Here is a 13,824-nt window from a genome sequence, read left to right on the forward strand (position 1 = left end):
TCTCTGCTCAGCAGGGAGCCTGCTTCCTTTTCTCTCTCTCTGCCTCCCTCTCTGCCTACTTATGATCTCTGTCTGTCAAATAAATAAATAAAATCTTTAAAAAGAAAAAAAAATTCTAAAAAAAAAATCAAGACTGCAGTTTGCCTTTTACATGCCAAAGACTTCTGTTTCATTATATACGTCATACACACATCATTATTTAATGTCTTCTAGCATATGATGACTTATTTACCTAGTGGGAATTTAGGTGTTTTAAAAAAATTCAAGCATGCTTTAGAATTATAACTGTGTTTGGTTTGTACCAAATGGGGACATGGGAGAATGCTTTTCAAGATTGTTCAGTTTTTCTGATTAGAACTGTATGTTTTGAGAGTCTTGCCCCAAAACATCTGGTACAGTGCTGGAAATGAACTTGAGACAGAGAAAGTACATAGGAGTTAAGTTTGCTAGAACTGTATGTACCCCATCGGTATTAGGCAGCAGAACTAACCTTTTTGATCTTTTGAAGGTTAACTGCGCCACCATCCCCCACATTTCTTGAATGTTCACTCCATGTGAGCAACATGCTTTAAAACATTCAAACATTATCTCATTTCATCTTCATAGCCTCTGAGATAGTCAACATTTTCATCCCCATTTTGCAGATGAGGACTTTCAGGGCTCAAAAATGTTAGGTAACAGCTGATGGTGGAGTTGAGATGTGAAATGAGACAGTGTGACACCAGAGCCCATGTTCTTTTTTTTTTTTTTTTTTTTCCTTAACTAAAATATAATGTATTTTTTGTTTCGGGGGTACAGGTCTGTGATTCATCAGTCTTACCAATTCCCAGCGCTCGCCATAGCACACACCCTCCCCTATGTCCGTCCCCCAGCCACTCCATCCCTCCCATGCCCATCCACTGCAGCAGGCGTCAGTTTGTTTCCTGCGATTAAGAGTCTCTTGTGGCTTATCTCCCTCTCTGGTTTCATCTTGTGTCATTTTCCCCTCCCTTCCCCTATGATCCTCTGTCTTGTTTCTCAAATTCCTCAGATCAGTGAGATCACATGATAACTGTCTTTCAGAGCCCGTGTTCTTAATCACAATGCCTCACTCAAGCGCTGTGTTCCACAGGATTGAAAACATAAAAAATTACAGATACCTTTGTATACACACACATGTGTATACACACAGTTATTAACATTCAGTGATACAGCTAATTGCATATATGTATATATGCATGTGTATATATGTCAGATATATCCAAGTCACTGTGCACAGTCCTCTTGAAAACCATTTTTAAGGAATCAGACTGATGCCTGGTAGAACTTCAGGCTTCACTGTGACTCAGCTTAGATATCACCACCTTGAAGATAGACTGCATCGATGTACCTCAGATCTGTCCCACACGACAGCAGGCACTGGGGAGACCAGAGATTAAACTCAGTGTCTGAAGTTACCTAAGGGAGGTATCAAGTCAGCTGGGCTTTATTAGATTATAGTAACACAGTGGCCAGTGCTAAAAATGACCGCGTAAACCAAACTCTTCCCACAGGAGTGGCTCAAGTGTTAAATAGACTTGACGGGAAAGCTTTTGATGATGCAGATCAACGACTTTTTGAGGTAAGAAAATAAATTTGTGCACCAAAAGCTAGAGCTGAGTCACCACTAGTCTCCTGGTGGCAGCTTGTCAAAATCTGCCAAGAGTGTGTGTATAGTGGCGAGACCGCCAGCCAGCTCCACTGCATGCTCGGTCATCTCCTTTCTTGGGTTTTCAAGCCTCCCTTTATTCCAGTCTGCCCTCTAGCTGGAAAGGTTGGCCTCAAACAGGCATCCTTGTACACGTTGCACCAACAAAGTAGCCAACATGGAAACCCCATGCTTATTTTTCCTCTAGGAGAGAATACCTCACAGCTTCTTTACAAACTGGTTCTAGATCTATCTTCCTTCCTTTTAACATTTACCTAATGGGCATGCCCACTTGGTTTCTTCACCAAAATATTTTATAGCCTAGCCACTGAAAGAGGGTGCTTTAGTATAATGGAATGAAATTACTCAAAACCAGTCCACAACCTAAATAAATTAAGAACACATTTGACAAGACTATAAGTGTGTTTTAAATTTATAAAGTCATTTCTTCACCAGGACATTATATTAATAATTTTTTCTCATGTGCAATGTGAGCTATAAAACTGTTACATGACAATAGTAATTAAGAATTTTAATGTGCATATTTCCCCAAGGCCTACCTCTGTGTACAATAAAGTTATATTTTCAGACCCATTTCTGATGACTGCCTGCTTTCATATTAGATTATACCAATGAATTATTGTAATTTTTAATTAGTGGGCTTTCTCTTTCCTAGGCTTTTGTCATCTTCTGTGGCCTGGGCATCAACAACACAATTATGTACAATCAAGTGAAGAAGTCTTGGGCCAAGCAGTCCGTGGCTCTTGATGTAAGTCAGTATTTATGTCCATATTATATGCTTTAAAAGCTCTCATTTTATGAGAGAGAAAACGTTCTTATTATGGGATTAATTTCTCAATTTTTAATTACCTATTCATTGGGCTTTAGTTATTTTAGAGTCATGTGTTTGAATTTGCTGAAAGCCACTAACCCTCTCTAGGACAAGGACACATATGCACACAATTTTGCATACAGTCTTGGGGAATACACAGATTCCTTAAAGGCCATCCATATGTTTCACAGTTAGATATAGATTTTATGTGTTAGTTTTATTAAAAGTGATGATGCAAAAATAATTTGTTAGGATTTATTTAAAATTAAATGCATTATGAACTTACTTTGAATATGTAAAGGTAGTCTGGAAATTCACAACTTTTCTTACCATAGAAGAAAACTTCACTGTGAAGATATGTGACCCAAGTGAGGGAAGCTTCTGTCATTCTCCAACTCCCCCACCACAAACATGTACACCTCCCACTGAGAACTCTGACCTATTCCCCAGACGTAAACTGCCTCTCCCCTCAGACTAAGTCTGAAAACAAGAGTTCTCCTCTGAGTCCCAGCTTGCTGCTTTTTCTCAAATGGTACAATATTCTCTTAAAGTACTAAGATGTTGAACTCCACTTACAGCATTAGGACAGAAACGTAAAGATTTAAAAGTATTCTGCTCCAAAACCATTATTTTTTTAGCAGCAATCTAAATCTATACCATTTTTCTTATTTAATTTAAATTCTATTAATTAACATATAATCCATTGTTACTTTCAGAGGTAGAGGTCAGTGACTCATCAGTCTTATATAATACCCAGTGCTCATTACATCATGTGCCTTCCTTAATGTCCATCACCCAGTTACCCCATCCCCTAACCTCCCTCCCCTGGGTTAACCAGTAAACCATGGTTAAGACTCCTATAGTTTGTCTCCCTCTCTGATTTTGTCCTGTTTTATTTTTTCCTCTCTTCCCCTATAATCCTGTTTTGTTTCTTAAATCCCACATGTAAGTGATATTATATGATCATTGTCTTTCTCTGATTGATTTATTTTGCTTAGCCTCTGGTTCCAACCACGTCGTTGCAAATGGCAAGATTTCATTTTTGTTGATGGCTTTGTGCGTGCACAAACACACACACACACACACACACACACACATCTTCTTTATCCATTCATCTGTCGAAGGACATCTCAGCTCTTTCCACAGTTTGGGTATGGTGGACATTGCTGCTATAAACACTGGGGTGCAGGTGCCCCTTCAGATCACTACATTTGTATCCTTTGGGTAAATACCTCATAGTGCAATTGCTGGGTTATAGAGTAGCTTTATTATTATTTTTGTTTGTTTGTTTCTTCATGTCTCCTTCCCAATACTTGACTGGATTATTTGTTCTTTGGGTGTTGAGTTTGATAAGTTCTTTACAGATTTTGGAGATGAGTCCTTTATCTGGTAAGCCCTTTGCAAATATCTTCTCCCATTCTGTAAATTGTCTTTTGGTTTTTTGACTACTTCCTTTGGTGTGCAAAAGCTTTTTATCTTGAGGAAGTCCCAGTAGTTCATTTTTGCCTTTGTTTCCCTTTCCTTTGGAGACGAGTCTAGCAAGAATTTCCTATAGCCAAGGTAACAGAGGTTGCTGCCTGTGTTCTCCTCTAAAATTTTGATGGATTCCTGTCTTACATTTAGGTCTTTCATCCATCTTGAGTCTATTTTTGTGTGTGATGTAAAGAAATGGTCCAGTTTCATTCTTTTACATGTGGCCGTCCAATTTTCCCAACACCATTTATTGAAGAAACTATCTTTTTTCCATTGGACATTCTTTCCTGTTTTGTCGAAGATTAGTTGACCATAGAGTTGAGGGTCTATTTCTGGGCTCTCTATTCTGTTCCATTGATCTATGTGTCTGTTTTTGTGCCAGTACCATAATGTCTTGATGATGACAGCTTTGTAATAGAGCTTGAAGTCTGACATTGTGATGCCACCAGCTTTGGTTTTCTTTTTCAATGTTTCTTTGGCTATTCAGAGTCTTTTCTGGTTCCATACAAATTTTAGGATTATTTGTTCCAGCTCTGAAAAAAGTTGATGGTATTTTGGTAGGGATTTGGGTATGGTGGACATTGCTGCTATAAACACTGGGGTCTTATTGCTTTTGATTGCTTTGGGTAGCATAGACACTTTAACAATATTTGTTCTTCTAATCCACAAGAATGGAATGTTTTTCCATTTGTTTGTGTCTCCCTCAACTTCTTTTATGAGTGTTCTATAGTTTTCCGAGCACAGACACATTGCCTCTTTGGTTAGGTTATTGTTTTTGGTGCAATTATAAATGGGATCTACTCCTTAATTACTTATTCTACTGTCTCGCTGTTAATGTATAGAAGGGCAACTGATTCCTGTGCATTGATTTTATATCCTGCCGCTTTGTTGAATTCCTCTAGGAGTTCTAACAATTTTGGAGTGTAGTCTTTTGGGTGTTCCACATAGAGTAGCATGTCATCTGCAAAGAGTGAGAGTTTGACTTCTTCTTTGTCATTGAAGATGCCTTTTACTTCTTTTTATTGTCTGATTGCTGAGGCTAGGACTTATAGTACTATGTTGAATAGCAGTGGTGATAGTAGATATCCTGGCTGTGTTCCTAACCTAGGGGAAAAGCTCTCAATTTTTTCCCTTTGAGAATGATATTCATCGTGGTCTTTTCATATATGACTTTTTTTGTTATTGAGGTATGTTCCCTCTATCCCTACACTGTGAAGAGTTTTAATCGAGAAAGGATGCTATACTTTGTCAAATGCTTTTTCTGCATCTATTGAGAGGACCATATGGTTCTTGTACTTTCTTTTATTAACGTGGTGTATCACATTGATTGATTTGCAAAATCCCAGCTGGTTTTGATGCAAGATTTATTGTTTTCCCCAACTTTTGGTCTGTAGCTATCATCAAAGATTCTGTGAAATACTTATTAAGTAGGACAGATAAAATATCACATAATACACGACATTATCTAGAACAGCACAATATAATACATGGGCAATTTTCAAAATATTCTGTGTACCAAGCAAGATATTGGTAGAAAGATAAAACCAAGGGAGAAGATAAGTAGGCAACACTGTGGTACTTGCAGCAATTTGATTTAAGGTTTAAAGACATAAAATTAGTTCTTTACCAAAAACTTTTCTACCCTTAATTGAACTCTGAACTCTGGAAGCACAGGGAATTTATTTTTTTATAATCTTATCCGCAGTGCCTACCAGAGCACTTAGCACAGAGAAAGCATTTATTAAATGGTTTTTGGACAGATGGAGGGAGAGAGGAAGGAAAGAATGGGTGAAAGGGATTCTCCTGCTCAGTGAAGGGAATTTTTTTTTCTGGTTTTCCCACTGAGTTCTGCTTTATTTATATATAATATCTTTACAACAAGGAATAAAAATAATATCTTCAGGATGAATTAATAAACAAGTAAACTGTAAATATGCAACCTATGAATCAATAATAAAGCATTAAGTTCTATGTGCAAAAGAATTTTCACATCCTACCTCTGTCACCTACCTCAGTTGTGAGAATTAAATGAGGTGAGGTGATACATGAGATTTTAACATTCCATAAATAAAATTATAGTAATACCAAAAATCACCACATTATTGCTTGCAGTAGTATGTTCATTACTGAGAAATCACCATAGATTTTAAGAAAGAAAAGAGGGCAGGAATTTTGAACAACAAATGTTGTCACGACTCCTTCACCATCTTCAAATTTTGAACTCTACAGAGTTGCCTCATCCAGCTTCAGTTCCTTTGTTTCTGCAACTTTGAAAAGGACACACTGTACACTAGTCCCACACAAACCTATTTCATCCTGTCATGTTATACTTCACACACAGTGCAGCTCCTACACACCCACATAAAGCTCCTCACTGCCCCCTGGTGGATCTTCATGCCATTGAGAAGGGCGTGGGTTGAAGCAAGAGCTGCCATTCACCAATGAGAGGCAACACTCTCCCAAGGCCTAGTCCCCACCTGCCCTCAGGGAGCCACATCTCCCTTTACCTACAAGGTGCTAATACAGCCACAGTCTCCTCACCCAGGAACTGCTCATTTGGGTTCATAGTGAATACCCTCTTGTTTGTGCAACTCAGATACCTTCTATCCTTACACACAAAAATTATTACTGACACTCCCAAATTTCCAGCCCAAGTCTGGGCCTCATGGCAATCTCACCCTTTCAGAAGTGGCTCGTATGTGCAGTTGTATGTTCTGTGTGCTAGCCCAGTCATAACTCTGGTGCCACCATCGTGGTTTCATCCCTCCCCGCCCCACTCAACCCCTACCTCACTAGATACCAAACTCTGATCTGTGATGATCAGTGTGTTTTGGGGAGTTCCCTTATCCCACTCCCTCACCCAGGAATCCATATGCAGGAATATCTAGAAGAATGTCTTATCTCAGGGCTTTATGAAGACAAAAGATTTATTGAGAGCTACTAAACCCAAACTCCGAAATGAGATCTACATATACTATAAAATACCTTAACTTTTGAATGAATATATATATTTTAAATTTATGTACTTATAAATACTATAGATGCACGTGAATAATAAAATTTTATGTAAATATTTCTATTAAAAACCTTTATTTATAACCAGCCTCTTCCAGAAAAGAGTTTGTTACTTTATAGGAATGTAAATAATCCAGCAAATATTTTAAGGTAAAATAATAATGATGACACTAATGATAACAGCAGCAACAATAATAAGCAAGAGACAGAGAGGACGCACAAGCCAGAGGGGACAGAACCACACGCATTGCCATTCTTCTATCATCTCCATCCCTCCTTCCCAAGGACCTGGGATGACCCTCTCCTCTTTCTCTAGTGTAGCTAAGGAAAGACTCCCTACTTGGATCTGGGCAGGTTCTTCTTCTACTTGTGTTGTCTCTTTTTTTATTTATTCTCTTCAGTTTTTTTTCTGCTTGATCTTGCACAAGATCTTTGTCTAAATGTAGCTTTCCAATTCATATATACATATACCATATATATATATATATATATATATATATAGTCTTTGTGCAGTGTGTGTGTTTTTTTTCATTTGACAACAAGAGTGAAGAGAAGTCATCCATCCCACAGCTCCCAGTGACAATAACCCCCCTAGAAGCCTTTCCCTCCCCAGAAAGTGGGCATGCATATTTCATGGCCTAGAGAGGTAATGAGAACACATTTCTTCCTGCATGTTCAGGAGACTCTTGAGAGCCAACACAACATTCTCTTGTTGTTTTTTTTGTTTTGTTTTGTTTTTCTTTTAATTTTTTTAAAGATTTTATTTATTTATTTGACAGAGATCAAAAGTAGGTAGAGAAGCAGGCAGAGAGAGAGGAGGAAGCAGACTCCCTGCTGAGCAGAGAGCCCAATGCAGGGCTCGATCCCAGGACCCTGGGATCATGACCTGAGCCGAAGGCAGAGGCTTTAACCCACTGAGCGACCCAGGTGCCCCTTTATTAAATTTTTTTTGAAGATTTTATTTCTTTATTTGACAGAGATCACAAGTAGGCAAAGAGGCAGGCAGAGAGAGAGACGGGGAGAAGCAGGCTCTCCGCTAAGCAGAGAGCCTGATGCGGGGCTTGATCCCAGGACTCTGAGATCATGACCTGAGCTGAAGGCAGAGGCTTAACCCTCTGAGCCACCCAGGTGCCCCCATTCTTTTGTCTTTTAAGAATCCTTTCTGCCAGGCATTTTTTATTTTTATTTTTTGAAGATTTTATTTATTTATTTGAGAGAGAGAGCATAAGAGTGGGGGAAGGGTCAAAGGGAAAGGTACAAGCAGACTCCCCACTGAGCAGGGAGCCCAAATGCTGGGCTCCATCCCAAGACCCCGACATCATGACCTTAGCCAAAGGCAGACACCTAAGCAGCTGAGCCCCCCAGGCGCCCTCCCCCACTGCAGAAGGAGGCTGCTGGCTTTAAGTGCCAGGCAATGCAGGGAGATGATTTAGAGTCCTGTCTTTGACATTGGTCTCATCAATCTAGTTAGGACTGAATCCTGATTCAGATGCTCTGGATCTTGGACAACTAAATTTCTCAATCTTATTTTTTTCATATGTTAAATGGGTATGATAAGAAGGGTGTTTTAACAGTTAAATAAAGCAATGCAGGGAAAGCGCTGAGGGAGTGTTTAGTTACAGTAAGCACTTTATAAAAGCTACCTGTCCTATTAACCAGAGCACGTGCTGCCCTCTAATCTGCAGCAAGTCCTGAATGCTCAGACCAAGAGTTGCTGTAAAACTGTGCTGATTGAGGGGCTGGGGAAGAGATACAATTTTTTGCTCCTTTTAATGAGAAGGATCATTTCCTGCTTGAAGTTTCAACTACGAATAGATCCCTAATTTCCTAGATACTTGGCGCGCTCCGTGTTTCGCCACTGAGCATCCCGGCAGTGTTACCCCTGTGCCCCAAGCCTCACCCCTGCACCCCACGCTCCCCCTGCGCCCCAGGGCTTACTTAATGCAGGCCCATTTTCTGTGGCTCCTGTCACCCTGTAGGTTTCTACAGAGAAGTTCAGGAGGTGTAAATACAAATTTTCCCATGTCAAAAATAGCCATGCAGGTCTTCAAAAGCTGTACATCACCAAGAGTAAAGTCTCTACTAAAGACCTGCCAGGCTAGCGGTCCCTTCCCTTTTGCCACATACTGGCAACTTCAGCTCCTTTTTTTTTTTTTTTCTTTAAGAGATTTTATTTATTTATTTGTCAGAGAGAGAGAGAGACAAGCGCACAAGCAGGGGGAGCGGCAGCCAGAAAGAAAAGCAGGCTCCCTGCTCCCACGCAATCCCAGGACCCTGGGATCATGACCTGAGCCGAAGGCAGACACTTAACCGAATGAGCCACCCAGGCGTCCCTTCAGCTCGTTTTAACCTAATCCACAAATGACAAAAAAATCGCAGTATGAACATACCACATACTTTCTTCTTTTCTGGCCTTTAAAAACTGAAGTGATTAATACATTGTCTGTATTTTGTTTAACAATTGAAGTATAAAACACTATTACGTTGATGACTGCTTTTCTTAATTTCTCATAATTTAATTATATAATTAGATTCTTAAAGTTCTTTTTCCTAAATATATAAAACTAATAATCTAAGACTCTTAGAGAGCAGAAATTCTCTTAAAGCTGAATAATGGAACAAAGAGGAGAATTTACCATCATTTTTAATAACTCTAGTTTTATTATCCTGGGTTCCATTCTACCGGAGTGCCAAGAGCTTCACAGGAAGTGTACTAATGGATGTTCACATTTTCTGAGTGTAAGAATCCTATGATAAAGGGGGAAACTTCACCTGAAAGTCCAGTGGACAAAGAAAATACAGTATGAAAGTAAATTAGAATATTCTTCATTTTGAACACCAAGGATTGTCCTTTGGGGTGTCTTTCATAGAAAATTCAAATAAAGACTCACCTGATACTGATGAGAAATTTTCCAGGAAATAGAAGTCAATGTATTAAGGGACACCTTTTACCCTCCTATGATCAGAGGAAGGAAGGGATGAGGGTCAGACAGAGGGTGTGGAAAAGGCATGTGCGATCAGGAGCCAAGCCCCATTGATTCTAGCTCCCCAAGTCCTCTGCCATCCATTTCTTCCTTTCAAATTGCCACAGCAGCCATCCCACTTAAGGGCTTCATTACCTCTTGACTGAGCAATTGTAATAGCCATCTATCTATTCTTCCTAAACCATATTTCAGATTGCATCATTCACTCACTCAGAGATCCTAAATTACTCCTCCATTACCTATCAGAGTACAAACTTCCTGGTCTTTGGGGCCCTTTGAAAGTTCATACCAAGCTATCTTGCTACCCCTGGCTCTCATTTCTCTTTTCAGAGTATTCTATGCTACTTACAAAAAAACTCAACTACCTGGTAGTCTCCAAATCAGCCACCTGCTTCTCTGCTGTCTGATCTTTAATATCATTTCCACCTCAGTTACTCTCTGTTCTAACTATGCTGTCTCCCCTCAAAGTTGTTATGTCATTCAAAGCTGAATTTAAGGGTAATCTTTCCTATAAATCTTTTAAATCCCATGCTTACTTATTCCTGTCTTTGTCCTAGATTAGAGTTAATTGGGAGTCTGTATGTTTTCCTCTGCTAGAATGTGTTTGCATTAACGTATGTGATTATGTCCTAGCTATTCTTTATTCCTTTTGGTGTTTTATAGAGAGTGACACTCAACAAAAGTATATTGAATAAATGAATGCACGCAGCCACAGATAATTATTTTGGTCTGCCATGTCAACATTTCAAATGGAAACAGCTTGGGCTATATTAGAAGAGCTGATGGTCACCAGCAGCGGTCTTGCTGGCCACTGACTCATACAGCATACCTCCATATTCCCCTTCTCCTTTATAGGCCACGAGTGTCAATTATTTCTATTTATTTATTTTGGGGGAGATCTCCTCCAAGATACCATCTTCCCTGGGCTATTTCCTTAGATGATGATTAAGGGGCCAACCTGGCTTCCTGGAGATAATTCTGCCATGCAAAATCTCCTAAGCTCCAAGGAGAAAAATTTCTCTAATGGGGTGATTGACACAACTAGACTCATAGGATGCTAACAGAATGTCACTCCATTCTTTTTTTCATCCTTCTTTCTTTAGACCTACCCTCTTGAAGCAATCTTCCCTACTCCTGGATGAACTCTCTGGCTCTCCTCTAGGCTTTCTAATACACTCAGATGTTAAATAGCATCTGAGCGCCTCCCCTTCCCTGGGATCAGAAACTATGGTCAGGAGACGGTCACAGTGAGCTTCTTTATTCTTCTTCACTATACCTCCTTCCCAAGACAGGTGCAGGGAACAAAATGGAAATAGGATAAAGAGCAAACTCTTACATGACGGTGCTGTCCTAACCTGGTGTCAAGGCCCTCTGTGTCAAGCACCAACATTCTCTTTTTATTGTGAGTGCCTTTCATGAATTCTTTGGAGAGTTCTGGGGGCTAGGAATCTCCTGTTGACAGTCCCTGATGTGGGTTTACCTTTCCTGACTGACGGGTCATAATCCTTTCTCAGGCCCTGGTTTCCAGTGGCCCACACAGATCTTTCCTCCATGGGGATCATCTCACTCCTTCAGAAAGTCCTCTTTCCTAGGATCTATGTTTGTTTTTCTCCTTTATTTATTGTGGTCAAATAAACACAACATAAAAAAAGTTTACCCTTTTTAAGTACACAGTTCACGGGCATTTAGTGCATTAACAATGTTGTGTAATCATCACCAACCGACATCCATCTCCAGAACTGTTTACTCTTCCCAAACTAACACTCTGTGGCCATGAAATACTAACTTCTCATTCCCCTCTCCAGCCCTTGGCAACCACTCTTCTACTTTATGTCTATGAACTTGACTCCTCTAGATACCTCATATAAGCAGATTCATATAGTATTGCCTTTTTATGACTGACTTATTTCACTTAGCATAATGTTTTTAAGTTTCATTCATGTTGTAGCTTGTGTCAGAATTTCCTTATTTTTTAAGGCTGAATAAAATTCCACTGTCAGTATGTACCATATTTTGTTCATCGGTTCATTGCTTCAATGGTCAGAGTCCTTTTAAGCCTAGTTATGTCTCATTGGTCCATTTGGCCTATGGAAATCACATATCTTTGACTGTTAGATTGCACAAAGTAGCCCTCTCCTTCTGCCCCTTAACCTTTAGAATTTTTTTTTCTTTCTTTTTTTTTAAGATTTTATTTATTTGACAGAGAGAGAGAACACAAGTGAGGGAGTGGCATACAAAAGCAGAAGGTTCCCGGCTGAGCAAGGAGCCCGATGAGGGGCTCAATTCCAGGACGCTGGGATCATGACCCGAGCAAAAGGCAGCTGCTTAACTGACTGAGCAACCCAGGTGCCCCTAGAATTTTTAGGCACGAATCAGTGACACTCTCTGGGAGTATACATATTGGGTTCTACACATGGTTTTTTTAAGAAACTCTCAAAAAACCCTAACCAAAAGATTTTCAATATTGGCTCCTCTCCTAAATTGTTTCCCTTGTCTCATACAATGCAGAGATGGGGAATGAGTACCTTAGCTTGAAGGTAGCAGAAGTAGTTTGGAGTCATCTCTTTAGAATGGCCTAGCACCTCCCTTTAGAATGTAGTGTCTGTTGTTCTCAACTATAAAGTCAGAAAGAGTTCCATTTAAACATTCTGTTATCTACCAAAATGACTTTACAGACTAGGTTACTGTCCAACCATGATCCAGTGATTGTCTGAATGATAAATGTCTACCCTTGGAAGAACTTTGTTTATTTGTAGGTTCATTGGCTACAGGTTACCGATTACAAGTCCAAATGCAACACTTGGCAAAAGTGAAATTGTTCCCATTTGTAAAATCTTCTTTACTGAAAACATGTTGCATTGTATAAACACTTCTTCTTAAGAAAGGATAAAAAGGAAACCTAAATGAACTACTTCCCTGAAAGGGTTATATGGTCATTATTTCCCCATTGTAGCTACTACTACCTCTTAAGTTACTTTTAAAACAACATTTTGGAAGCTGTTCTTTGTGAAAATTCCTGGCTCTTAACTGAACTGGTGTATAAATTATGATCAAATAATTGTGGTGGCTTTCTAAAAGGCCCTAAGAGAATAATCATGCCAACTTTCTTCAACTTCTTTGGGTATAAGGTACAGGAAAAACCAATTAAACAGATAGCATGAGCTTCTACTCTTCATTTGCTACTTTGAGTGCAGGGTTCATACAGAAACCAGGGAAACAAATAGGGGGATTGATTACATTTCTGTTGAGGGCTCACTGAAGAGGCTGGGCTTGAACTTTCAGGTCCAAGGCTATAGAGCAGGGTACAGCAATTTCATTCTGCCCATCAGTGTTAAAAGCCTTCAGGGAGCAAAACAACACCACCTAGTTGAGGTCAGAGCCCTTGTACACCAAGTCTCATAATGCCCCCTGCACCCCGTGCCCTGGACACTCATTTCCACTAAACCAAGTCTGCCTGAGGATCAGCACAGCAGACCCCTCCCCCAGAAAACCAGCACAGCTAGCTCACATCAAGTTTATTGATCATAGAGTACTGAACATCTTCAGCTCTAGGGAAAGTAGGATTGAGCTTCCTTTTTACTCTTATTCTTTATTTCTTTTATTTTTATTTTTTTTATTTATTTTCTTATATTTTCCAATTCCCTTTAAATTTTTAATTTGTTTTTTAAATTTATATAAATATATTTTCATATTTTTAAAATTTTTGGTCTACTTCCATTTTATTTTATTTTATTTTATGTTTTATTTTGGGATCTAGATTCTTTTAACAAGCAGACCAAAACCCAGCCAGGATCTAGTTTTGTGTTGGTTTAGTTTGGTTTGATTTTCTTGTTTTGTGTTTCTGTTTTTCTTGG

General features: G+C 39.3%; 1 protein-coding gene across 1 annotated transcript in view; it reads left to right on the plus strand.

The window, feature by feature from the left end:
* Positions 1-13,824, plus strand: part of PDE11A (phosphodiesterase 11A) — a 380,751-nt gene that overhangs the window by 212,893 nt on the left and 154,034 nt on the right. The window contains exons 8-9 of the mRNA XM_082689397.1: positions 1,533-1,600; positions 2,343-2,435. Of these exons, the coding sequence (XP_082545523.1) occupies positions 1,533-1,600; positions 2,343-2,435 (161 nt within the window). The remainder of the gene's footprint in view (positions 1-1,532; positions 1,601-2,342; positions 2,436-13,824) is intronic.

This window comes from Mustela nivalis (genome assembly GCF_964662115.1).
Source record: "Mustela nivalis genome assembly, chromosome: 11".
Taxonomy (NCBI): domain Eukaryota; kingdom Metazoa; phylum Chordata; class Mammalia; order Carnivora; family Mustelidae; genus Mustela; species Mustela nivalis.